At 39.8% G+C, this 25,921-nt stretch overlaps 1 protein-coding gene across 1 annotated transcript; it reads right to left on the bottom strand.

Moving 5' to 3' along the window:
* Positions 1–613: 613 nt before the first annotated feature.
* ANKMY2 (ankyrin repeat and MYND domain containing 2) lies at positions 614–25,747 on the bottom strand. Its single transcript, XM_070729081.1, has 10 exons — positions 25,500–25,747; positions 21,024–21,088; positions 19,384–19,522; positions 16,451–16,549; positions 15,119–15,279; positions 12,453–12,664; positions 6,635–6,770; positions 4,271–4,399; positions 3,351–3,471; positions 614–991 (listed from the first exon to the last, which is right to left on the bottom strand). The coding sequence occupies exons 1-10, from the start codon at positions 25,564–25,566 to the stop codon at positions 774–776; spliced, it is 1,347 nt and encodes a 448-aa protein (XP_070585182.1). The 5' UTR covers positions 25,567–25,747; the 3' UTR covers positions 614–773.
* Between the last annotated feature and the right edge of the window lie 174 nt (positions 25,748–25,921).

A 25,921-nucleotide genomic window follows, 5' to 3' on the forward strand; every position in this document is an offset into this window, starting at 1 on the left:
CCATTGTGCATTTACTTTCAAACTCTGGAGTTAGGACTAGAAAATGACAGGGATCCTTGTTCCTCGACTGGCTGGTACAAACCTGAAAGTAGATGCCGTTTTCTGAGTAGCCACAATTCAATAGGTTACTTACCCAAAATGGTGGCCAGTTATGGGATTGCAGCCATAACTGGCCATGAGGTCCAGGAACAGAGTGACCTATCCTCCTTTCCTAATCAGATATCTTTTAAAGATAAAGAGGTAGTTATGGAGCTCTGTTGGTGGGAAGCAGTCCCAAGGCATGTGGAGCCCAGGTTGCAGGGGAGAAAGGCAGAGATGCTGTTGCAGTGTCCCTTTGATTGGTCATAAGAACAAAGGTCCTTGGTGGTCCTGCAGCAGGTGTAACTTTGAAAAAGGAATTTAAATAACTGGGGGAGGATTCACCATAACTTCAAAGTCACTAACCAATCAGTCATAAGTTAAGGAATATCAGTGTTTATATTTCAGATATCATTATGATATTAACTTGATTAAACTGGCTTAAATTAAATAGAAATCTTTTTTTGTATTGTAACATGAATCTATTTTAAACTATTTTTTAAAAACATACATAAAGTATACAGGAACAAAAATCTTGATTTTAACCAGCTATTTAAGCTCTTTATTACAATCTACAATTCCATGAGTTATACTTGATATAAAAATTAAAATACAGTATTTCACTGAGCATTTAGCATATTGTAAAATCCAGTCAATAGACTGTGATCCAGATGACATTCTTTAAAAAGTACTGTTTATTCTTCAGATTCTTGAACCTTTTCACTAACAAAGTTTTCTGAAGTAGTTTCCTCTTCAGGAAAGTTATGAACTTCTGGAGATGACACAGTCATTTTTATGTTGGGAATCACTTCCTTTTGGTCTCCAGTACTTTTTATTTCCATGTCTTTATTAGTTTCAGACTCAGAGGACTGTTCTTCGCTTGTTAAAATAGATTCTGCAGGTTGTGCTCCTTCTAGAGTAAAAATAACCATGCGTCAAGTGAAGCATAGAATCATGTACATTTTGGTAAGTAATACAGAAAATTGACACCCTCCTCCCTAAATTCCAACTAATACAAAAAGCTACTTGTAATATTTCTGATAATTTGAAAATTAATTAAAAGGAGAATCTTAGCTAAAATGTGATGCCTTGTGTGTTGATATTTTCAACACTAAAAATATCGTGTCTGTGCAAAATATCACGTCTACAGTAGCTTGTTCAATCTAATCAAATTGGTTAAGGGAATCCCATATATGTCCTCCTAGATAGTTTAATTTTTTATCTAATGTGATAGGCTAACTTGGTCTGACTGAAGAAATTATTTTGATTAGCAGCAAAACATTTCAAACGAACAAAAAAGTTCGGTTGACATGATTCAACTTCCAGACATTTTGATGGAAGATGATCCACAAGAGGAAAAGAAGGTCTTCCTACTATGGGGGGTGGCATCACTAATCCAATATAGGTATTGGAAAGGGGAAGTGGTAAAGGATAGGGTGTCCACAAGATTCTTCTTGCCTGAGGTTCCTGTTGGAGAGGTGAAACAGTTTCCTAGTGCTCATGTTCCTGTCCAAGATGTTTGCTTTACTACATGTATGACTGGGTGTCTGCCATGAAAAGATCCCATGACATCTCTTGTATATCTACTCCCAACTATTCTTCAATCTGAAGCAACTCAAAGGAGAGCCTTCTTGGCTCCATTTGACATTCTGAGTTGTGCATTCCTAGAGTCTCTGCCCTGGAGTGCTTGCAAAGAAAAGGTGTCCATGGGCAGTTTGACTTGCTGGCTTAGATCACATCAACTTGAGACTTCAGCTGGCTTTTTTTAAAATTGGGGCAGGATCTGTGGGGGAAATTAGCTGGCCTTGGCAAAAAGACAGTGCCTTGTGATGATGTTGTGAAGAAAAGTTTGAACAAAAGAAGGGGACTACAAAGAGGTAAAGATTTGGTGAGCAGCCATGGAGCTGATCCTCTGCCTGATTTGGCAGAACACTGTTGGGTCAATCCCCAACAGAGCACTGAGTTGCAAGGAACCCTGGACCGATGGCCAGGAGGTGAATCCCTGGCTGGAAGGCACTGTCTTACTTTTGTATTATCTGCCTGAACAATTTGTTTTTATGAGAGGGGAAGAAAAGAAGAAAACAGATGTCTATCGGCAATGTTTCCTGTGCCTGATGTACTCCATACTGCAAGAGAGGAGAGGAGAAACTGCAGAGAACTTGATTACAAGAAAATAGAAAGGCACACTGTCTGTTCACCATGCACTATTGCAATGCCAATGCTAGAAAATTGCTTCAGATGTGTATTCTCTACTGTGTGCCTGCTTACTTATTTCTCGTAATCCCTTTAGCAGAAGCATGAATCCCAGTCATATGATCATGGGATGCAGCAATCTTTTGGTGTGCTATACTTTTTGAACCATACTAAGTGTAATGGTGATCATGTGACCAAGGGACACTATAAAAGTCATAAATGATTGTATTTCAGTTGTAAGTTTATTTTTCCAGGGATGTTGAAACTGTATGGCCACTAAACAATTTGATTGTAACCTGCAGACTATTTGTACTAACAAATATTTACATTACCAAAAACCACATTTTTAGATAAAAATTAAATGCTAAGAAAAAGATCTAAGATTGGGAAATATTATTTTACCAAGGTTGCAAAAGGTCTGTCTGAAAAAGATTCATTAAAAACTGCCACCACATGACCACATTATAAAATGCTGTTTCAGGATAATTTGTTTGAATGTGGCAGGGAAAGGGATAAATTTTGACAAAAATAAAAATATAATAATAGTTCACTAGTGCAAAGATTGTCATGTCCTGTTATTTTGGAACATCTGTTTTAATTATTAGTTTATTTTGAAGATACTGTATTGCCCACCATAAAGGACATACAGTGTTCCCTCGATTTTTGCGGGTTCGAACTTTGCGAAAAGTCTATACCACAGTTTTTCAAAAATATTAATTAAAAAATACTTTGCGGGTTTTTTCGCTATACCACGGTTTTTCCCGCCCGATGACATCACATGTCATCACCAAACTTTCATCCGACTTTAATAAATATTTTTTAATAAACTTTAATAAATAAATATGGTGAGTAATGATCTAAATGGTTGCTAAGGGAATGGGAAATTGCACTTTAGAGGTTTAAAGTGTTACGGGAAGGCTTGTGATACTGTTCATAGCCAAAAATAGTGTACTATTTACTTCTGCATCTCTACTTTGCGGAAATTCAACTTTCGCGGGCAGTCTCGGAACGCATCCCCTGCGAAAATCGAGGGAACACTGTATTCCTAAATTCTTTTGAAATAAAAAAGGCATCTCAACCTTTATTTTTTTCTTTGGCCGCTTCTACTGTCTGCTTCTCATAAATCTTCTTTAGCATGCTGCATGATTTCTTGTGTGTAAACCAGTGCATCTTCTGGCAAGTCTGATCACAGTAAATAACCTGAAAATCAATAAAAGTATATTCCCATTTTGAGTTTAAAAACAAGTATCAAAAGCATGCCTTTACAACAAAACAAAAATATTACTCAGATCTGCCTTTTGTTTGCTCACAAACCTGGAATTCTAATTCTGAGATGTTGTTTCTTGTTTTCATTTTAAAAGTTAAAATTACTTTTTGTCACTTAGTTTTAAGTAATCTTATTTGGTAAATAATCACAAAGGATGGGAAAATTTAAAAAAAGAACATAGAAGTAATGGTAGGAAGATAATTTGGAAAAAAATACCATAGTTGAAAGAAGCAAAAATAATAGTTTGTAAGAATAGGTTTCTGTCCATTTATATATGAAAGTGTGAATGGGATATGTCAAGAAAAAAACAAAAGATGAATGCAATGGGGAAGATTATAAAGTGTGTATGATAAATGAAAGAGGGCAAGAATGACCTGATGAGTGACCAGTATGAAATGTTTAGATTGCAGACAGATTTGAATGATGACTGAATTATAAAATATACGTGAAGTAAAAGAGAATGGGTCAAGAAGACAACTAAATAATACAGTTGTGAAAATCTTGAAGACAAGGAGAAAATATGAAGGAAAAGTATTATGAATAGTACAGGTATGGCAGAAATATGAATTGTTTCTAAGGATAACAAAGTATGGAGTGATATATTTTTATCGTGATGCGTGCTGTGCATTTGTGATAGGCATAATGCTTAACCTAGGGAAGAATGGAGTGTTGGTTATTTATATACTGTAAGTGATGGAGGGTAGATTTATTAGTTTATCTGCATACTCTTACCATTTTGCATGTGGAACATCTTTTGTTTGCTCCCTTTTCTCCACATGTTGTACAAAATTCAGCATCTATAAAGCCTATTTGGCCAGTAATAGCTTGTGTAAGTACAGAAAATGCTGTGGGATCAGAACCCTGGAAAGGCAAAGGGATATAAAATATTAGTTTTTCTTAACAATTCTAAGTCCAATCCCAAGGGGCTCTTTGCTTTTTTGCACCTGATATGCCTCTATCTTAACTCGAGGTACCCAGAAGAGAATGAAATGATTTAGCGAAAAATTTCTAAAATCTGCTCTCATTGAATGAACTAACAGAGTTAGCGTATGCCACTGACTCGGGGCGGCTCACAACAATAATAAAAACAATATGACAATGTAACAAATCTAATATTTTAAAAAAACATCTAAAAAGCCCGTCATTTAAAACCATACAACACAAACATACCATACATAAAACTATATAAGCCAGGGGGAGATATCTCAATTCCCTCATGCCTGGCGATACAGGTTGGTCTTAAGCAATTTACAAAAGACAAGGAGGGTGGAGGCAGTTCTGATCTCTGGGGGGAGTTGATTCCAGAGGGCCGGGGCCGCCACAGAGAAGGTTCTTCCCCCCTGGGGCCTGCCAGATGACATTGTTTAGTCGAAGGGACCCAGAGAAGGCCAACTCTGTGGGACCTTATTGGCCGCTGGGATTCATGAGGCAGAAGACGGTTCCGGAGGTATTCTGGTCCGATGCCTTGTAAGGCTTTATAGGTCATTACCAACATACAAACTGGAAACTAAGAACAATCAGGTATCTCTCAGAGCTTGCATTTGCGGAAACTAGCTTGTTTGTCCCCAAGCAGCAATCCAGTCCAGTCAGCCCACCAACCCAACCAGCCAGCCAGCCAGCCAGCCACAGACCAGTAGAAATGAAATTGAAGTCTTCAATGAAACACAGCAGCAGTAGGAAGTTGTGGAAAAATATATTTACTTCTTTATACTACTACTACTGTCTATATACTATACATACATTAAACTAGTATCTTATTAGTACCTTGCTACAACTATCTTAGTTCAATAACTCACAGGAACCAACTTTTACACTGTTACAGCTTCTTCAAAGCATACTTCCACGAACAGCAACAGCACACAGCTAACAACGAACAGACAGAGAGAAAGAGCAGGGAGCTTTTGCCTAGTTAAATCCTTTTTACATAATTGCTAGGTTGCCTCTGAATGACTCAACATTCTTAACTGAGGCCTACTTTCTGCATTATTATATTACCTAGGGATTTTTAGATTTATTGGATTTATATTTCTGACAGTATCACCATAATAACTATGAACTCTGCTAGTCAGAACTTCTATATTATTTGGAAATTTTTGTAAGGAAAAGGTACACAGAAGACTCATCAACCAGTCAGTCCCAAAAGCATCTAGCTGTTTGTTTCTGGCAGTGAATATTGACATCCTTTGGAACATTATGTGTTATCCCGCAGATGTCTAAATCAGGAAACAATCTGTTGGAAGGATTGATATAACTACTAATTCCTGGATTATGTCACTGTTGAACCAGTCAGCTGCACTGCCAGAAATTCCCAAAATATGTTTGCCTTGTAAACATTTTAGAGCAGTTATATCTTTGATTAATTACTGGAAATTGGCTTGATCCTGAGCTGGACTGCCAACAAGCACATCACTGCTCATCTTGTTTTCTATTATGTTTCATTAAGAAAATATATAGTGCTGTTCTGCCATTCTCTTCTAGACTGCTGCTTCTCACTGCCTTCTAGCAGACCTGTAAGAATTTGTAAAGCATGATTCCAAATTTCCTCCCTGTGCTAATTGGAAAGGGAATACAAGGACAAAGCAGAAAAAGCTTGGAAGCACAGTTGCTGCTTCTGTATCTTTGTTGCCTGGTTGTGTTCAGGTCAGTTATTCAGCTGGCTTAAATAACTTTTAAGGGATGCACTGAAGCATCTGCTTAGATAGCTTTCCCCCCTGCAGCCACTGCCAGATTGATTCATATTTGTGTTAAGCGCTGGTTGTTTTGCCTCCAAATGTTTAGCTAGGTAATACTGGAAGAATCCATAATATCTGGTACCTAGGGTTTTCATAACTGCCATGTGAGTCTTAGAAACTTAAAAGACTAGCAAAAGGTGAGCTAAGGCAAAGGATAATTTTTTGGGACACACACACACACACATGAGGAAGCATAATCAGAACAGTTTGAGATAACCACCCAAAGAAGCAAACTTACCTCCCCCACCCATTAGTTTGGTTACAGCGAACATATATAAATAATGCACATTAAAAAAAATAGGGTATAGATTCTAAATATTCAGTCTGTACAGAGCAGACATACTGTTTATCAAGATATACTCACTATTTCAACAGGAGAAATGTTTCTGACAAGCTGCTGCAGCAAGGTAGTTTCACAGTAAGGAAATTTTCGAATAGATTCCCTGATGATCTTCTCTTGATAAACTGGAAACCCATCTCTCTCTCTGCCTTTTAACAGGCTGAAATTAAAGGTGAATACAGCTGAAGTTACATACATTGCCCATGTTTTTTTCTTCCTACTCGTGCAAATGTTATATCTGTAGCATAAGATCATACCATAAAGAAAAGCTGCAATACAAATGTTTAATATAGGAGTTTTGTGAGGGCAATATATTCTTTTATTTCTAAGATAACAGCATTGGCTTTTAATTTCTAAAGAATATGTTATGTATAATTGTTGTGATTCAGTCTGAGGCTCCTCAGGGAACGGCTGGAACTCTGCCGGCTCCATGCTCAGAGGGGGAGGACGAGGAACAGGAGGAGGACGAGGACCAGGCAGACGGGGAAGAGGAATGTCAGGACGAGGAGGGAGAACAGCCTGAGACCCCCGGGGGGGGAGCTCTCCCCAGCGAGTAGCCTGGAGTCATTAGATGAGAACGCACAAGCCATCATAGATATGAGGCAGAGAAGGGCAGCACAAAGAAGGGGACAATTAGCCAGGTATTTCTATCCCTAATAGGCAACAGCTGGGTTTGGGTGTGGTTCTCCTCAGAAAGGTTGAAAAGGCAGGCCCGCCCTTCCTGTATTGTGGAGAGTTATCTTTTGGGAGTCCTGTGACCTTGCTTCGATCCTTGGCGTCTCTGATTCTGGCTTGTGGCCTCGAAGGCTGAAAACTTGGGGGAGGCGTGGGTTTTATTATCTACAGTGGTGTGTGTGCCAGCACGACGGCCAGACAGTGGTGTCTGGCCGTCGTGACTCTTCTGTGAAGCTTCATAGCATTCCAGTTTGTAAGAACAGTTTTTGTTATCTGTGTTTGTTTTCAAAGATATAAAATGACTTTGATTTTTACCAGCGTGTCTGGCTACTCTTTTTAGTTGGTGTTGACGTCTGGGGGAACCCAGACAGAACAATAATCATATAATTTTTCCTTCAACTGTAGCTAACTTACAAAACTGAAAAATAAGGCATGGTTACCTTTAGAAGAGAATAGAATGGAATGGAATTATTTATTGGCCAAGTGTGACTGGACACACAAGAAATTTGTGTTTGGTGCATATGCTCTCAGTGTACATAAAAGAAAAAATATATTTATCAAGAATCATGCGGTACAACACTATGATTGTCATAGGGTGCAAATAATCAGGAAACTATTAATATACCGTATTTTCCGGCGTATAAGACGACTGGGCGTATAAGACGACCCCCTAACTTTTCCAGTTAAAATATAGAATTTGAGATATACTCGCCGTATAAGACTACCCCTCTTCTGACTGTCAAAAACTGAGTCTAGGTCTATGATGTACTTGCATTGAGAAAAAAATCATTTCTGAACATGATAACACAATATTTTAATTACTAATGATGAAGATCTTATTGTTAAAATTATGAATGAATTATTTAGAGAGAGAGAGCCAAGTGGGAGCACTCTTCTGTCTATCTCTCCATATGTCTCTGTCTATCTGTCTTGTCTGCCTCTCATATTTCTCCTCACCACAATTAAGTTTATTATTATAACTCATCATAATTTGTCAACACAAAAAGGTGAACCTGGCTATTTTTCTTTCTCCTACCATCTATTCTGCAGGTATCTTTCAGTCTAACATGCAGCATGCTGACACCTATGTGAGAATCTATTATGGAATGAGAATCTGTATGTGATATCATGATATGGCAATCCAAACAGCCCATCCATTTTTTCCTCTTTCCGCACTTTCTGTCTTTATCCTCTTGCAATGTCACTTAAACAGATTTTAACTTGTCGGGTTTAATTAGTGACCCTGCCAATTTTCAGTACTGTGCAGTGTGCTATGATACAGAGCAGGGTGAATAATATGACCTCAGCTTTTAAAGTTATTTTAAAATGTTGCCTAAGAAATATGGAAAGATGATTCTTTTTGGAGGAAAAGTACATTTTCAATGGTTAAACATAAGAACAAATACAAACAGGCAGAAATAAATGCATCCAGTTTAACATTCAATTTTGCAACCACTAATAATGTTGGTCAAGTAGGTACAAAAATACCTGGGGAAATGATCAAAGTCTGGGAAATGGGTCCCTTGTCAGTTAAAAGGAGTGCTGATTTACCACCTGCTAGAGCAGTGATTTTCAACCTTTTTTGAGCCGCGGCACATTTTTTACATTTACAAAATCCTGGGGCACACCACCAACCAAAATTACACAAATCTAATAAATAAATAAATAAATACATACATACATACATACACACACACACACACACACAAATAACCCCCTCATATATACAATCCCATGTAACATCCCCTTATAAATACAGTCAATCATCAATCATCCCTCCTCAAATTTATACCACTGTCTCATTTCTGGGTTCTTCTCCTGTCTTTCCCCCTTTTCTCTCTCATGTTTCTCATTTCTCTCTCTTCCTCCCTTTTTCCCTCATTCCTTCTCCCTCTCACTTCTCCTCTTTTTCCATCCCTGTCTCTCTCCCCCCATTACGTGTGTGTGTGTGTGTGTGTGTGTGTGTATACACACTCGAACCATTTCCAAAACCAGTTGAGGGCTGGGGTTTTTTTCTCTTTTATTCTTTTGAAACACAGGTGTGGGCTGGGGGGGGTGTTTCTTATTATTTGGGTGCTTTTTACCATATGCTTCAAGAATCACCTCTCTCCCTCTCTCTTGTTCTCTCTCTCTCTCTTGTTCTCTCTTATTTTCTTTCTGAGGCTCCTCCCACAACGGTGGCTACAGCGGCGCTGGCGATCCGGCCGCTAGCCGCTCCGAGCGCTGTGGGAACGCCCACCCCTCTCACAGTCCGGTCCCGGGCTGACAGTAAAGGGGCTGCTTCCCATCCTCCTTCTCAGGTTTCCTTCTGAGCAAGCTGGCAGGAGGATGGGAAGCAGCCCCTTTACTGTCAGCCCGGGACCGGACTGTGAGAGGGGTGGGCGTTCCCACACCGCTCGGAGCGGCTAGCGGCCGCATCGCCAGTGCCGTTGCAGCCACCGCTAATGTAAAGGGGCTGCTTCCCGGCGGCAGGAACTGCAGGGGGTAGCCGGCGTACGCTCCGGTTAACGAGCCCTTGCCGCAGCTATCCGCCGCTTCTTTCTTCTCCGCCTCGCCTCCGCTACTCCCGCCGCCGCCTTTGCTCTCCCCGCCGGGCAAGAGGCAAAGGCGGCGGCGGGAGTAGCGGAGGCAAGGCGCCTTGTTTTTTTATTTCCCCCTTTGGTTTCTCTTCACAGGCGGGAGTTCGGGAGGCAAGGGAGCGCTCGAGGAGACAGCGTCTTGCGGCATCGCCTCCCGTCTGGTTTACGATGAAGGGACGCTCAGCAACTTCTTTTTCCTTTCGGCGCCATAGCCACCCGCAGTCCCCGGAGCCGGCGGGTTGAGGCAAAGGGCTGCGTTTCCCTTCCCTCCCTCCCTCCTGCCCCCGTCCTGAATGGAAGCCCCGCTCGGCCAAGCAGCCCGGGATCTCCGCCGCTTGCAAACCGGGCGGGCGGAGCGGACCCGCGCTCACTTTCGGCTCCGGGGACTGCGGATGGCTATGGCGCCGAAAGGAAAAAGAAGTTGCTGAGCGATGCCGCAAGACCTGTCTCCTCGAGCGCTCCCTTGCCTCCCGAACTCCCGCCTGTGAAGAGAAACCAAAGGGGGAAATAAAAAAACAAGGCGTCGGGCGAGCGCCAACCGATTCCGGAGCTCCCTCGCCGGCTTCATCAACGCGCTGCTGTTGCTGCTGTCGCTGCCGCCTGAGGCGGCGGCACTCGAATCTGGCGTGGTGGAAAATCTTTGCCTGCCTCCAGATTTTCCACCACGCCAGATTCGAGTGCCGCCGCCTCAGGCGGCAGCGACAGCAGCAACAGCAGCAACAGCAGCGCTTTTTCCTTTCGGCGCCATAGCCACCCGCAGTCCCCGGAGCCGAAAGTGAGCGCGGGTCCGCTCCCCCCCCTCAATCCCGCTCCCGGCCTCCTCCCGCCCGCGGCTGTGGAATGGGCGCAGTATCCGTCCTATAAGATGACTCCCCCACTTTGGAAAATATTTTCAGGGGTTAAAAAGTCGTCTTATACGCCGGAAAATACGGTAAATCATAAGGATACAAGCAACAAGTTACAGCCATACAGTAATAAGTGGGAGGAGATGGTGATAGGAATGATAAGAAGACCAATTTCATCTTTAGAAGACTAATTTCATCTTTCAGCTGTGGCAAGGGGGGAATTTGCACAGGTTCACTTAATGTACCAGTTGTGGCCCTATCTGGACAGGGAGTCTCTTCTCACAGTCGTTCATGCACCTCAAGGTTTGACTACTGCAATGCCCTCTACATGGGGCTACCTTTAAAGAACATTTAGAGATTACAGTTGGTGTAAAATGCAGCCACACAACCTGTCCTGGGCCTTCCAAGGCATGCACATCTCTCTCCATCACTCCGCAAGCTGCATTGGTTGGCAATTGGGTCTCCGTAAGCAATTTAAAGTGTTGGTTATGACCTATAAAGCCCTACATGGCTTAGGACCAGGTTACTTACAGGACCACCTTCTGCCTCATGAATCCCAGCGGCTGATCAGATCCCACAAAGTCAGCCTTCTCCAGTCCCATTGCCTAAGCAATGCCGACTGGTGGAACCTAGAGGAAGAGCCTTCTCTGTGGGAGCCCCAACCCTCTGTAATCAACTCTCTCCAGAGATTCTCCAGGGTTCAGGAGGGAAGTGTTTTTAATAGGAAAGTGAACACAAGAACAAGGGGACCCAATCTGAAGTTAGTTGGGGGAAAGATTAAAGGCAACATGAGAAAATATTATTTTACTGAAAAGTAGTAGATCCTTGGAACAAACTTCCAGCAGACGTGGTTGGTAAATCCACAGTAACCGAATTTAAACATGCCTGGGATAAACATTTGTCCATCCTAAGATAAAATACAGGAAATAGTATAAGGGCAGACTAGATGGACCATGAGGTCTTTTTCTGCCGTCAGTCTTCTATGTTTCTATGTTTCTATTCACACCGCCTCCACCCTCCTGGCCTTTCGCAAGGTCCTGAAAACTCACCTTTGCTGGCAGGCCTGGAGCTGTTGAGCAGTAACATCTTGCTCCGGCTGATATTGTATTGAATGTAGGATTGTGATTGAATGAACATGAATTTTGGTTTTAAATAACTTTGCGATTTTAGCACTAGTTTTATGTTTGGGTTTTCTTTTGTTGTATTTTGTATTTTATTCCTATTTTTGTAAGACGCTCTGAGTCTATGGAGAAGAGTGGCATAGACATCCAAACATAAATAAAATAAATAATTGTAATAGTAATACAGCCTTAGTGAATAGTTTGATAATGGTGAGCGAATTATTTGTTTAGCAGAATGATGGCATTTGGGAAAAAACTGCTCTTGTGTCAAGTTGTCTTGGTGTGCAGTGGTCTACAGCGTCGTTTTGAGGGTAGGAATTGAAACAATTTATATCCAGCATACTAGGGGTCAGTAAATATTTTCACGGCTGTCTTTTTGACTCATGCAGTATGCAGGTCCTCAATGGAAGGCAGATTGGCACTAATTGTTTTTTTCTGCCAAAATGTTTATGATTATTTCTCAAATTATGATTATCTTGTCTCAAATCATGCATCAATCCCAATGATTTATTGAGAAGCCTCAGTTTCATAGTTAGAGTTTAACATTAAAAATACAAGAATCTATACATGTGCAGATAATATATTGTATTGAAAAGAACCATCTACAGAAAAAATAACGTACCTTTTGATTAATCCATCCAATTTGTCTTCTTGCTCAAGGAAAAGGATACATTTTTTGAAAATGAAGCTAATGTAGTGCATTTTAATTGCAAGGACTTCATTCATTTCTCTCTGCTTCATGCACTTCTCACAGAACAGATCCAATATTTTGTGACATTTCTGCATTGCTTCAACTTCTGCCAAAAGAGGATTCTCTTTCACCAGCAATACAACCTATAGAAAATATTTATATACCCAGTAAGTTCTACTTCCCAAGAAAGATCCAGGGCACAATTGGCGTTCTTCTGAACTCATGGCTCTTGCTCAAGCTTTGTGTGCTATTCCTGGACCAGAAGGCTCTACATCTGATACCTGAAAGCAATGTTCTTAAAGGTAAAAAGGTATTTTTGCTGAAAATAAAGCATTTCATAAAAACTGTTTCATGACTAAAATAAACTTTACACTGACAAGTATTTTGTTTTAATGTGATTTTGTTTAGCAGAAGAACATGAGTATACCTAATCTAGTAACTTCCATATGTGTTCTGACTACAACTGTAAAAATTACAACCCAGCATGGCTATTAGATAAGTTTTGAGAATTGTACCACTAGGGGATAAAGGCACAAGCAACTAATATATACAAATTGCTAGTGCAGTCAGAAGGGGATACGATTGATGGATTGACTAAATGGTGGCAAAATGAGATACAAGTAGAGGTACAAAAGATGGAAAATATAGTAGAAGATATAAGGAAAATTAAAAAATACAAGAATCAGGGAAATGAGAAGGAAAATATTACGTAAATGGTATTTTACTCCCGTTCAATTCGCACATTTTCAGCAGAATGTCAGGGGGAATTGTTGGCATGGGTGTCAAGACAAAGGAGTGTTTATGCATATGTTTTGGGAATGCCCGATAGTGCAGGAATTTTGGCAAAAAGTGAAAGAGGATATCAATAGAATGCTAAGGAAATGGCAGTACAGTGATCCCTTGATTTTCGCGATCTCGTCCTTCGTGAAACGCTATATCGCGATTTTTCCCACCCGATGACGTCACTCTCCTCCTTCCTTTCTCATCTTTCTTTCTCTCTCTCTTTCTCTATCTTGCTTCTTCCTCTCTCACACTCTCTTCCTCCCTCTCTCATCTCTTTCTTTCTTTCCTTCTCTCTCTTTCTCTATCTCTCCCCCTCTTGCTGGCGGGCGGCGGGCGGGCGGGCGGGCGCATCAGCGAGGAAGACCCAGGGAAGGTTCCTTCGGCCGCCCAGCAGCTGATCTGCTCGGCAGCGCGGTAGCAGCGAGGAGCCGAATCGGGGTTTCCCCTTTGCGTGGGCGGCGGGGAAACCCCGATCTTCGCCTGCTCGCTGCTGCTGCGCTACCGAGCAGATCAGCTGCTGGGCGGCCGCAGCAGCAGCGAGCAGACGAAGATCGGGGTTTCCCCGCCGCCCACGCAAAGGGGAAACCCCGATCTTCGTCTGCTCACTGCTGCTGCGCTACCGAGCAGATCAGCTGCTGGGTGGCCGAAGGAACCTTCCCTGGGTCTTCCCCGCCGCCCACGCAAACTCCACCATCTGCGCATACGCGGCCATGAAAAAAAGAGCGCGCATGCGCAGATGGTGTTTTTACTTCCGCAACCCTACATCGCGAAAAATCGATTATCGCGAGGGGTCTTGGAACGGAACCCTCGCGATAATCGAGGGATCACTGTACTAGTAAAAAGCAATGCGATGGGAGAATTTAGAGAAATAAAAAAAGCAGCAATAGAAAGCGCTCAGGCAGTAATAGTTTTGGGTTGGAAGGATGCGACAAAATGGACAATGCAAAATTGGTATAGGTACATGGTGGACCATATTCAATTTGAAATTATGGAAAAAAGGATAAATTCGGATAATGAAACTGAGTTGGGACAGCTGATGGGACGGTGGGACAAGGTAAGACGATATATGACGAGCAGAATCCGAGACCAAGCTACAAGAAATAAATTGGAATCACTCTATAATATGTAAACAGATATATTGCTCTTGGGTTAAGTGGACTATACAAGAAACACCCCCAATTTGGTGGTGGGGAATGTGTGTGTGTCGGGGTGGTGGGCACAATTCACTATGCACTGTTTTATGTTGTGTGATATAAAATTGTTAAAAATCAATTTAAAAAAATTTATTAAAAAAAAATAGAGAGAATTGTACCACTAAATTGTAACACTGAATGCTGAACTAAAGCACAAAACTCCATACATCATAAAGTTGCCAAATTGAGAAATACTGGTCTATACAGAAATCTGGGAAACTATAGTAGAGAAAATTTCAGGTATTTCAAGCCAGGACTACAAATGCAAATGCTGTGACAATGGTGCCCATACATGTCTGCCCAACATGTGGCAAAACATTTTGTGCCTGCATGGACCTTACCAGCCACTTGCGGACACATTGTATACCGCTCACAACTCATTAGATATCAAGGTCTTCCTCAAACATGATTGACGAACATTTTTTATACATTTTTTATATTATGTGAAAATTAGACATTAAAAGCACTATTAAAGGGTGGGAATATATAGTAATAAACAGGCTTATATATGAAATCAGCCTTAAGATACAAATTAGGCAAGTCACATGATTCATTTCATTTTTGCAGGTCCTACTAGCTGGAAACGTTAAAAATCCACGTCCAAATAAGAGCATATTGTACCTTAACAGGATGCAAATTGGTAGTTGTAATGATCTTATGTAGAGGTCCAGCTAGCTTAATAGGAAGCTTGGGTTCTTTATCCAGTCCTTGTGGTTTTGTGTAGTAGTTTAACTTTTCACGTGGAAAGAAGTTGTTGATAACTGTTACACAATCATGCTGACCTAAAGAGAGAAAACAATTTTCCCTTATTAATTGAAAGACTATATGATTATCAATTCACAACTAAAGCTGATGGTTTGGGGATCAAGCATAGTTTGCTAAAAAAAATACTGAGGAAGACATTGAAAATAATGTTACTAATAACTGATAGATTAAAATCAACAATTCAGGATGTAAAATACCATATTTTTCAGAGTATTAAGACGCTCCAAAGTATAAGATGCACCTAGCTTTTGGGGAAGAAAACAAAGTTTTTTTTTTTACAGAAATCTGCCTCTGCCTCCCAGCATTTTGCTTCCTAACAGTTTCAGCATAACCTGATTAGCATAAGCTCTGTTCTGCCTCCCAGCAATTTTCCTCCTTGCAGCAAACAGCCTGTTTCTGTTTCAGTACAGCCTGATTAGCACAAGAAGTTGATTGTTGGTTGGATTGGCAGGGATTGCTATAGCCTACTGCTGCCTCCACATGCCCCATTTTTGGCCTCCACATCCAGTTTTCAGCCTCTGCGTGCCCCATTTTTCGCCTGCTGTGGGCAGTGGGGATTGGAATGGGAGGAAAACGGGATGTGCAGAGGCTGAAAACGGGATGTGTGTAGGCCAAAAATTGGACGTGAAGGCAAAAAATGGAACATACAGTGTAAGGCTGAATAGGCTGAACCGACAATCAACTGATTGTACTAATGAAGCTGTGTTGAAGCTGAAACAAACAGTTTTTTTGCTGGAAGGAGGTATATTGCTGGGAGGCAGAGGTTAAAGGATGGGGGGCAGTGGGGGAGGAAGTGTGTATTATACTCTGAAAAATACAGTAGATTCATTTTTTACATATAATTTTAAACTCATTCATTTTTCAGACCAGTGTTTCTTTAGTAAAATGTGCTGTATCAAGCTAATCTAAAAAGTATAATCATACGAAGATTTAATACTTCTAAAAAGATCTGACAACTTTATATCAAAGTACCCACATATTCAGAAACAAAATTATGTATAGATAATGTTTTTCCTACCAAAATATTTTACACTTTATCCTGATTTAATTTAACATACAATGAAAATCAAGCTACATTTTTAATAGAAAATGCAGAGGATATCTTAACTATTTAGACAAGCAGAGGAGTAGATTATAAATCTAATAAATAAATGAAAAATACATAGACAAGACATCCTTCGTCTTTACCCACAAAAGCAGCCATCTGAGCTGCAGTTCTCCCCACAGAATTGACGACATCAATCTCTGCTCCAGCCTCCAACACCATCCGGGTTATTTCTTTGTTGCCTAAATGAAGAAACTCTTTTTAGACTTTTTAAAGTTGTTTTCACAGCCTATAGATGAAATAGGTTTCCTTCCGATAGATATTAAAATTAACCCATCTACTAACAATTTAAAAAAATCAAACACTTGGTGATTCTATTACAAAGATTCTATCTATGTAATAGAATCAATTACACAGGTTCATATTCTTTTCACAGATGAAACAAGTATCAAACTATCTTCAACTCTTGCTTTCTAACTGGCTGTTATTCCCATCCACCATTATTCTGATCAACTGATGCCAAAGATTTGATTCTGCATGTTCTCCAATTAGGAGAAAAAGAAAAAAAAAACACTGCACCAAATAGCATCCTAATATTGTTGTGCTCATACATACCCTGCCAAAATTTATGATTTCCTGGCCATTTTTCAGAGAATATGAATGTTAACTTGAAAACCTTGTCATTCACGGTTAGTGTTTGACTAAAGCCATTTATTATCAATCAACTCTTACTCTTTTTCAATCATTTATTTGAGTTGGAAGCGACCTTGCAAGTCATCTAGTCCAACCCCATGCCCAAGCAGGAGTTCCTATACCATTTGAAACAGATAGTCCAATCTCCCCTTGAAGCTCACAACCTCCGTTGGCAAGCTGTTCCACTGGTTGATCACTCTCACTATCAGAAAGTTTTTCCTCACTTCCAGGATGAACCTCTCCTTGTCAGCTTCCCTCCATTATGCCTTCTTTGGCGTTCTGGTGCCTTGGAAAGCAGCCTGATCCCCTCCTCTTTGTGGCATCCCCTTCAAGTATTGGAACACTGCTATCATGTCAATTCAGTCCTTCTCTTTCCAGACTGGCCAAGCTCAGTTACTGCAACTGCTCTTTGTATGTTTTATTTTCCAGACCTGGTTGCTCTGTTTTGCACTTTCTCTAGAATTTCAATGTGTTTTTTGTAGCATGGTGACCAAAACTGGATGCAGTGCTCTAGATGTAGTCTGACTAAGCTTTATGGAGTGGTACTAGTCCTCTGGTCCTTGATTGTAATGTGTATCATGACACAAGAAACTATTTGATAAAAAGTTTACATACCCTGGTGATTTTGGCTTGGTAATATGTATGCAGGTTGACATAAAGGGGTGTGAATGGCTATTAAAGGTGATCATCCTCACCTGTGATCTGTTTGCATGTAATCAGTGTGTGTATATAAAAGGCCAATGAGTTTCTGGCTGCCTAACAGATCATCAAGTGCTGCACCGACCTGTCTGGCTTCTAAGTCATGGGGAAAGCAAAAGAATTATCAAAGAATCTACGGGAAAAGGTAGTTGAACTGTATCAAATAGGTATAGGTAAAAAGATATCCAAAGAATTGAGAATGCCAATCAGCAGTATTCAAACTTTGATCAAGAAGTGGAAAATGAGGAATTCTGAAACTAAACCATAGTCAGGTAGACCAACTAAACTTTCAGCCACGACTATCAGGAAAATTGTTTGTGATGCAAAGAAAAAAACAGAAATAACTTCAGGTCAAAAACATGTGGTGTGGGTGTTGCAAGATGCACAATAAGAAGGCACTTGAAGAAAGATGGGCTGGATGGTTGAGTCGCCAGAAGAAAGCCGTTAGTAAGCAAATGCCACAAAGTATCCTGGTTACAATATGCCAAACAGCACAGAGACAAATTTCAAACCTTCTGGTCCCAAGTTATTTGGAGCGATGAGACCAAAATTGAGCTTTTCAGCCACAATTATAAATGCTACATTTAGAGAGCAGTCAACAAGGTCTATGATGAAAAGAACACCATTCCTACTGTGAAATATGGAGGTGGATCACTGATGTTTTGGGGATGTATGAACTACAAAGGCACAGGACCTTTGGTCAGAATTGATGGCGTGATGAATTCATTAGTTTATCAAAAGATAATGAAGGACAATTTGCATTCATCAGCCCGGAAGCTGCTCATGGGACATACTTGGACATTCCAACATGACAATGATCCTAAACACAAGGCCAAGTTGACCTGTCATTGGTTACAGCAGAATAAAGTGAAGGTTCTGGAGTGGCCATCTCAGTCTCCTGACCTCATATCATTGAGCCACTGTGGCGAGATTTCAAATATGTAGTTCATCAAGACAGCCCAAGAATTTACAAAAGGCTTTTTGCCAAGAAGAATGGGCAGATTTACCATTGGAGAGGATAAAAAGCCTCATCCACACTTACCACAAAAGACTTGAAACTGCCATTAATGTTAAAGGTGGCAACACACCACGTTAGGAACTGGAATATGTAAATTTGTGATCAGGGTCATTTGGATAATTTCTGTTGTCATTACGATTGAAAACAAGTAAACACAATTGATTGATATAATAAATGGCTTCAACCAAACACTAACCATGAGTGAAAGGATAGTTTTTATGTTATCATTCATATTCTTTGAAACATGGCCAGTAAACCATAAATTCTGCCAGGGTATATAAACTTGTACCCTGAGCACAACCGTATGGGTGAGAAAGCCGTCAGTTCTATGAACATGATTAAGACCCATCACTTAATTATTTATATTAAATCAAGCTACAAAATCTTCTATCAAATTAAAATGTCCCATCTCATTTATTTCCTCAAATTCTGTTTCCATCTAGTCTTTTTTTTTTATCAGCACAACTCAAATAAAAAGAAAATATAACTTTAAAAATATATGGCTCATTAAGGGATTCTTATGTCACCAGATCAAATTGGAGATTTGACATTTTTATACATTCATAAAACAAAAAATCTTCTTAACATCTTCTTAACAATGAAGTTTTTTTCCCTTTACATAAATAGGAAACTATATTTAACAAAAGAAAAGAAAAGACTATTTACCTGAGAGTCCAGCAAACATTAATGCAGTATATCCATATTCATGATTGTTGCAGTTTACATCAGCTCCATGTTGCATCAATAGTCTGCATATATCAGTTTTACCTTTATATGCTGCATGCATTAGAGGGGTCATTCCATGCTGATGAGACAAGATATAAATGCAAGTTCCATTTGTTCTTTAGTTAATACAATATAATCATAGCAAGACCTATGTTAGGTGGACTAGCAAAAAAGTATTAATTGTTAGAATCCTAAAGCCAAAAATGAAGCAAAGTCCTAAGACCCAGTAAAAATGCAGGTGAATGGTTTAACAATATAATATTTATCTTGCTATATAGTTTAATAAAATATTTTAATTCCATTGCCTTAATATAACCAAATTGTTAATTGCAAAACATTTTCTTCTATTTTTAAATTCACAATTGCTATTTTTATTCCCTTTTAGAAATTTTCTGTTCATTTTATTGTGGGTATATGATGCAACAGTGTCTGTTTTATGTCCACTTAATTTAGCCGATTGTCTCATTATTTTGAATTTTACTGCAAATCTGTTTGAGATTTTTAAGGGAAGCACTAGTATGAATAAATAATTAGAACATAGCCTTACGAGTTCTGATAAAGTCTTCTGATAATCCCAGGAAAAACTGTTTAACTTTTCTCAAACTTAAGTAAATACTGAAAACAAAATATATTCCTAAAATCAGATCCAAATTTGAATCAGAAGGCAGGTATGGTCTACTAGAATGACTTGCCTTTAGTAGAATTTGATCTCTGGATGAATTAAATCAAATTCTCTGGGCTCTAATGAGCACAAAAGCATTAAATATGAAAGAATATGATAATTTCATTTTCAAGTCATATGAAAATATGAATTGAAAATAAATATATTTAGCTTTGAGTATACATATTTTGAATTAAAGTCAGGTTGAAGAGAATTTGGACTTTATAGCTTAAAAAGGTAGAAGCTTTAAAAATGATTTCAGAAGATGATTAACATTAACAAAAGAAAGAAGGCTCCAGCAACCTAAGGCTCCGGCAACCTCCTCTCCCTCCTTCTCTTCTTGGAGGGGGTAGGCAGGAGAGAAGCAGCCCTGTTCCTGCTTTCATGCCACATTTGCACATAAGGCAGCCTTCACTTCTTGCCACTTCGGGATGGAACTTATGCCCTCTCTGCTTGGCCAAAGCGCTTATGCAGGACACCCTGCATTTTCTTTCAACATCTTTCAGTGCAAATCGGGTGCTCTGGGGTGGAGTTCCATTTTTGCTTAATGTGAGGGGGTAGGGTTAGGGTTAGGGTGCATGTGTGAGTACGTTTGGAAGTTATGCTGCAATCTTTTTATGGTTACAAATACAGAGGGCTGTTTGAATAAACATGTATAGGATTACATTTGAAAGATATGATTTATTTCCAACAAAATATCTCTTTACACATTTCCACTTTTCCTAACTACTTTACTATTATTTGAACTGATTAATGCTATCACTCATCTTAAAGTAATTATTCTTACTCAAATTTAAATGCAATTCAGAGATTGCTACTTTCTTGATCTTAAATTTGTGGCGAAAATTTTTGTTCCGTTTCATTTAGCTTAAGGAAACTATCAGTATCAGATCAAAAATGTAATTCTGCCAAATGTTACCTCATCTAAACAATTCACACGGACAGCCTTGCTGCCAAGGAGTCTTGAAGCTTCTTCAGAATTTCCTAAATGGAAAAAGTTTATGAGAAGAAATTATTTTAAAATGTGTATTATACTGGCATCCTGCATTCTCTTCCAAATAGTTCGATGTATTTATATATTTTTCCCAAGTACCCATAAATGCTATAAAGTGTTTACATTTACAATTAATAACTGAGCCTTAAGTCTTTTCCAGTTCTAGTTCAATATTCTAATCATTATGCTGCGCTATTACAGTTTAATAAAAAATAAGATAATAAATTAAAGTTACTGTATCTTATAGCTTATTAAGAAATAATAAACTACAAAATTATTTAGGCTACAAAAAAAATTCAAGATTTTTAGTCTTAGATCTTTTGTCAAATTTTTAACACAGATTGAGACCACAATGATAAAACTCAGATGCCCATCACTTGCATCATCTTATTGTTGGAAGAGTACAATTATGCCAAGAACCAACTTTTGGGGAATTTGGCCTTTGCTTAACTTTAGTTCTTACTAGTGAAAACTGATCTGTTGTGTTTCTGATTTGTTTAACTTCAGTATTCAATTAGAGGTATGGCAGATTTTGATGCCACAGTCTGCTAAATTATATAGAATTATTTGATCCATTTGGTATTGAAACAACTTATTAAGTACTACTAGGTTTTCCTGTGCACAAAAGAATAAAGTGGAATTTGTTTATAAGAACCGGTAGGTCAGAAAATAATTAATGCAAAAAAAAAAATTTAATAATTTTTTTTAAATAATGCTTACTAAGAAAAAACCCTTAGTGAAGGGGAGCCTAATTCCAAATGATTTTAGTTTCCCATTCAAACATTTAATGTGAGTTTCCAAAGCTAGATCCACATTTGGAGCTAAAAATACTATAATTCTGGCAGCAAGCATTTTTTCTTGGGAAGATATTCTATTTTTCATCATTACTTAAAAACACCCTCTATTATAGCAACTCCATTGCCATATCTGAAAACACCATTAAAATAAGAGCTTCAGATTATATTTTTTCAGGGTAAATGTAAAGATGGTAAGCTCAAACCCAAAACAGCAGGAAGTGAAGGCTGCTTTTGCTCCTGCACTAAGGCTCCGGCAACCTCCTCTCCCTCCTTCTGTTCTTGGAGGGGGGGGCAGGAGAGAAGCAGCCCTGTACCGGCTTTCACGCCACATTTGCACATAAGGCAGCCTTCACTTCTTGCCACTTCAGGATGGAACTTATGCCCTCTCTGCTTGGCCAAAGCGCTATGTGGGGAGGGGGGACATGGCAAGAAAAACTGCACCTAAAACCTCTCCTTAGGTACCTGGCTGGCCACCCTCCACGCATGCTTTTGCTGCACTTTGGAGCTTGTTTGAGGGTCTCCCCTCGCGTGCACACTCTCCTGGTCCCGTCATAGCCATCCAGGGAGTTGTGAAAGGGGAAACCTCCCTCAGGGGTGACGGATCATTCCTCAGGAGAGAAAGAGAGAGATGGGAAAAAGAGAGAGATGAGGGTGGGAGAAAGAAAGAGAGCAATGAGAGAGGGTGGGGGAGAAAGAGAGATAGGAGAAGAAGGGAGAAAAGAGATGGAAGGCTGGGAGAAAGGGAGAAACAGATATAGATGGGGAAAGAGACAGAGAGAGAAAGATGGGAGAGAGAGGGAGAGGGAAAAGAGAGCGAGAGGTACCGAGTCGAATCCCGTTGACTAAGCAATGCAGGTTGGCGGAGCCATGGGGGTGGGTCTTTTCTGTGGCTGCCATGGCTCTATGACACCAACTCCCCCTCCCCCCGATATCTGTACTGCTTCCATCCTAACTGGCCCTCCGAAAGGCTGCAAAGACCTGGCTTTGCTGGCAAGCCTGGGGGGCATGAATTTGACATCTGTCATTACCGAATTATACTAAATGGTATGCATACTGTATGTGTTGATTGGATTGTTTGAGTTGTGGGTTTTTAATTAGAGTTTATAGTTTTAAATATTTACCATATTTTTCGGTGTATAAGATGCACTGGGGTATAAAAAGCACCTAGGTATTCTGAATCAAATGGTGTAGTATTAAATAGTAATAGTAGAAACATAGAAGATTGACGGCAGAAAAAGACCTCATCTAGTCTGCCCTTATACTATTTCCTGTATTTTATCTTAGGATGCATATATGTTTATCCCAGGCATGTTTAAATTCAGTTACTGTGGATTTACCAACCACATCTGCTGGAAGTTTGTTCCAAGCATCTACTACTCTTTCAGTAAAATATTTTCTCACATTGCTTCTAATCTTTCCCCCAACTAACCTCAGATTGTGCCCCCTTGTTCTTGTGTTCACTTTCCTATTAAAAACAATTCTCTCCTGAACCTTATTTAACCCTTTAACATATTTAAATGTTTTGATCATGTCCCCCCCTTCCCTTCTGTCCTCCAGACTATTCAGATTGAGTTCATTAAGTCTTTCCTCATAAGTTTTATGTTTAAGACTTTCCACTATTTTTGTAGCCCGTCTTTGGACCCATTCAATTTTATCAATATCTTTTTGTCGGTTAGGTCTACAGAACTGAATACAGTATTCCAAATGTGGTCTCACCAGCACTCTATACAGCAGGATCACAATCTCCCTCTTCCTGCTTATTATACCTCTAGCTATGCAGCCAAGCATTCTACTTGCTTTCCCTACCGCCTGACTGCACTGTTCACCCATTTTGAGACTGTCAGAAATCACTACTCCTAAATCTTCTCTTCTGAAGTTTTTGCTAGCACAGAACTGCTAATATAATACTCAGATTGAGGATTCCTTTTGCCCAAGTGTATTGTTTTATATTTGGAAACATTAAACTGCAGTTTCCATTGCTTTCCATGGAAAAGTCTGCATGAAAAGTCACCACCGCAGGACTATTGGAAGGTTGCTGCCACTGCTGCTGACTACTGCTCAATTCCCCCCCCCCTTGGCAACATTCGGTATATAAGACGCACTCAGTTTTTGACACACTTTTAAAAGGTAAACATGTATGTCTTATACACCAAAAAATATGGTATATTTGACTTCTTTTTATTGTATTTGTATCTTTTTATATTGTTGCAAGCTGCCCTGAATCCTCTGGGATTGGGCGGCATAGAAGTCGAATAAATAAATAATAAATACTTTTTCCCTATAGAAACAGGGCCACAAAACCTGGGTAGGTATAGCTGGGAGGTCATGTGATTTGGTGGGGGTGACAGAGATGGCCACACCCACCCAGGTTTTGTGGCTCCCATTGTTTTGTTTTATCTGGGAAACAGATTCAAATGGCTCTTTGAGTATTTAAGGTTGCCGATCTTTGGCCTATTACCAATTATTTCTGCCAACCCCACAAAGTTTGACAACGCAGACATGTTCCAGATTCTTTCTATGAAACTATATCAAATGGGATCCAGAAGATGTATCTCATCTTTTACCACTCCTGCATTATATAACAGCATTATCCTCAAATTAAGGTGGCCCTGATAGCTTTTTGTAAGATGAAAAATCTGAGTTTCCCCCCCCCCCCTTCAATATTTGCAGTTCTGTAATGGTTAAAAGGGACTGGCTTTGAATGTTTTGTAGTTTATTTTTTGTTCTTAGCCCAATACCTTTCGTAAACTCCTTAAAACCCACCTCTGCAGTCAGGCATGGGAGAATTGAACATCTCCCCTGGGCCTATACAGTTTATGTATGGTATATTTTTGTGTGTATGTTTGCTTTTAATAATGGGGTTTTTAGTGTTTCTCTTAAATTATTAGATTTGTTATATATTGTTTATTATTGCTGTGAGCCGCCCCCAGTCTACGGAGAGGGGCGGCATACAAATCTAATAAATAAATAGATAGATAGATAGATAGATAGATAGATAGATAGATAGATAGATAGATAGATAGATAAATAAATAAATAAATAGTATATATTATACTTTCATTTAGATCTCTGCATTAATTATATTGCTGTTTCTTTACTTTGACCACAACAGCTTTCTTCTTCACAAATTACAGCAAAATATTCCTGAAAGCAAGCATTGACTAGCCTGTTTAGTAAAGTTTAGGAAAATTAAAATAAGAATGGACTCTGCTGCAATAAGTAAATGTCCTATAACACCATAAAAATCTATACATGAACAGGCCTACATATACTGGCACCTGAGTAGCGACCAAGCACTGCTCAATGCACAGTACACACTCAGAGCTGAACTAAAACCTCTCCACTGACCTGCAGTATTATTGTCATCTCGTATTTGAACAAGCGGCACCTTGTGAAATGCTACTCACGATCGGAAAACAATCCGCTTTAGGAACCATCGGGCCTAACCACTAGGTTTGCATATCGAATTCCCGCAGCCACCAAAAATAACTGCCCCCAGTTATTCCAATTGCGAGAAACAAAAACCTTTGCTGTCTAGGCCTGAACAAGGAAGCAACCCAGCGAATGCGGAGTGAAATAGAGCCGAGTGTTGCAAACCACTCACCGCTGCTGATGATTTCAAGCAATGCTATCTCCTCCTCGTTCAAGTCACCTCTCTTTGGAAGCGCCATCGCCTATTTTATGTGTATTCTTCCTTCCCCCCCTTTCCCCTTCTTGCTAACAGTCATAAAATGGAGCGTATTCACATTAGAAACCACAGCCGATCAACTGGAGCAACTCCGCTTCCTCTGGGTGCTTTACGAGAGCCTTTCCCCGCGCGCTCCAACCTCATGGCCCGTACCAACTTGAAACAGAGGGGAGGTTGAAAGGCAGAATGACAAGTAGAGTAATAATAATAATGAATCTCTTTACGGCACCTGAGCGGCTTGCTCGGCTACGCATAGCTATGCGAGGAACAAAGTAAAAGTAGCGATTTAGAGTATACTTAACTGACCAACCCGTCCTGACTATGATCAGTCACCCCCG

Source organism: Erythrolamprus reginae, chromosome Z, assembly GCF_031021105.1.
Source record: "Erythrolamprus reginae isolate rEryReg1 chromosome Z, rEryReg1.hap1, whole genome shotgun sequence".
In the NCBI taxonomy this organism is placed as follows: domain Eukaryota; kingdom Metazoa; phylum Chordata; class Lepidosauria; order Squamata; family Dipsadidae; genus Erythrolamprus; species Erythrolamprus reginae.

What these genes read in the sequence shown, in the direction of transcription:
- ANKMY2 (XM_070729081.1), bottom strand. Translation starts at nt 25,566, where the DNA reads ATGGCGCTTCCAAAGAGAGGTGACTTGAACGAGGAGGAGATAGCATTG. An exon ending in TCAGATGGCTGCTTTTGTGG is followed by an intron (nt 15,280 to 16,450) that starts GTAAAGACGAAG and finishes TTCTCTCTTTAG; the next exon opens with GTCAGCATGATTGTGTAACA. An exon ending in GGCCAAAGAAAAAAATAAAG is followed by an intron (nt 992 to 3,350) that starts GTTGAGATGCCT and finishes TTTTTACTCTAG; the next exon opens with AAGGAGCACAACCTGCAGAA.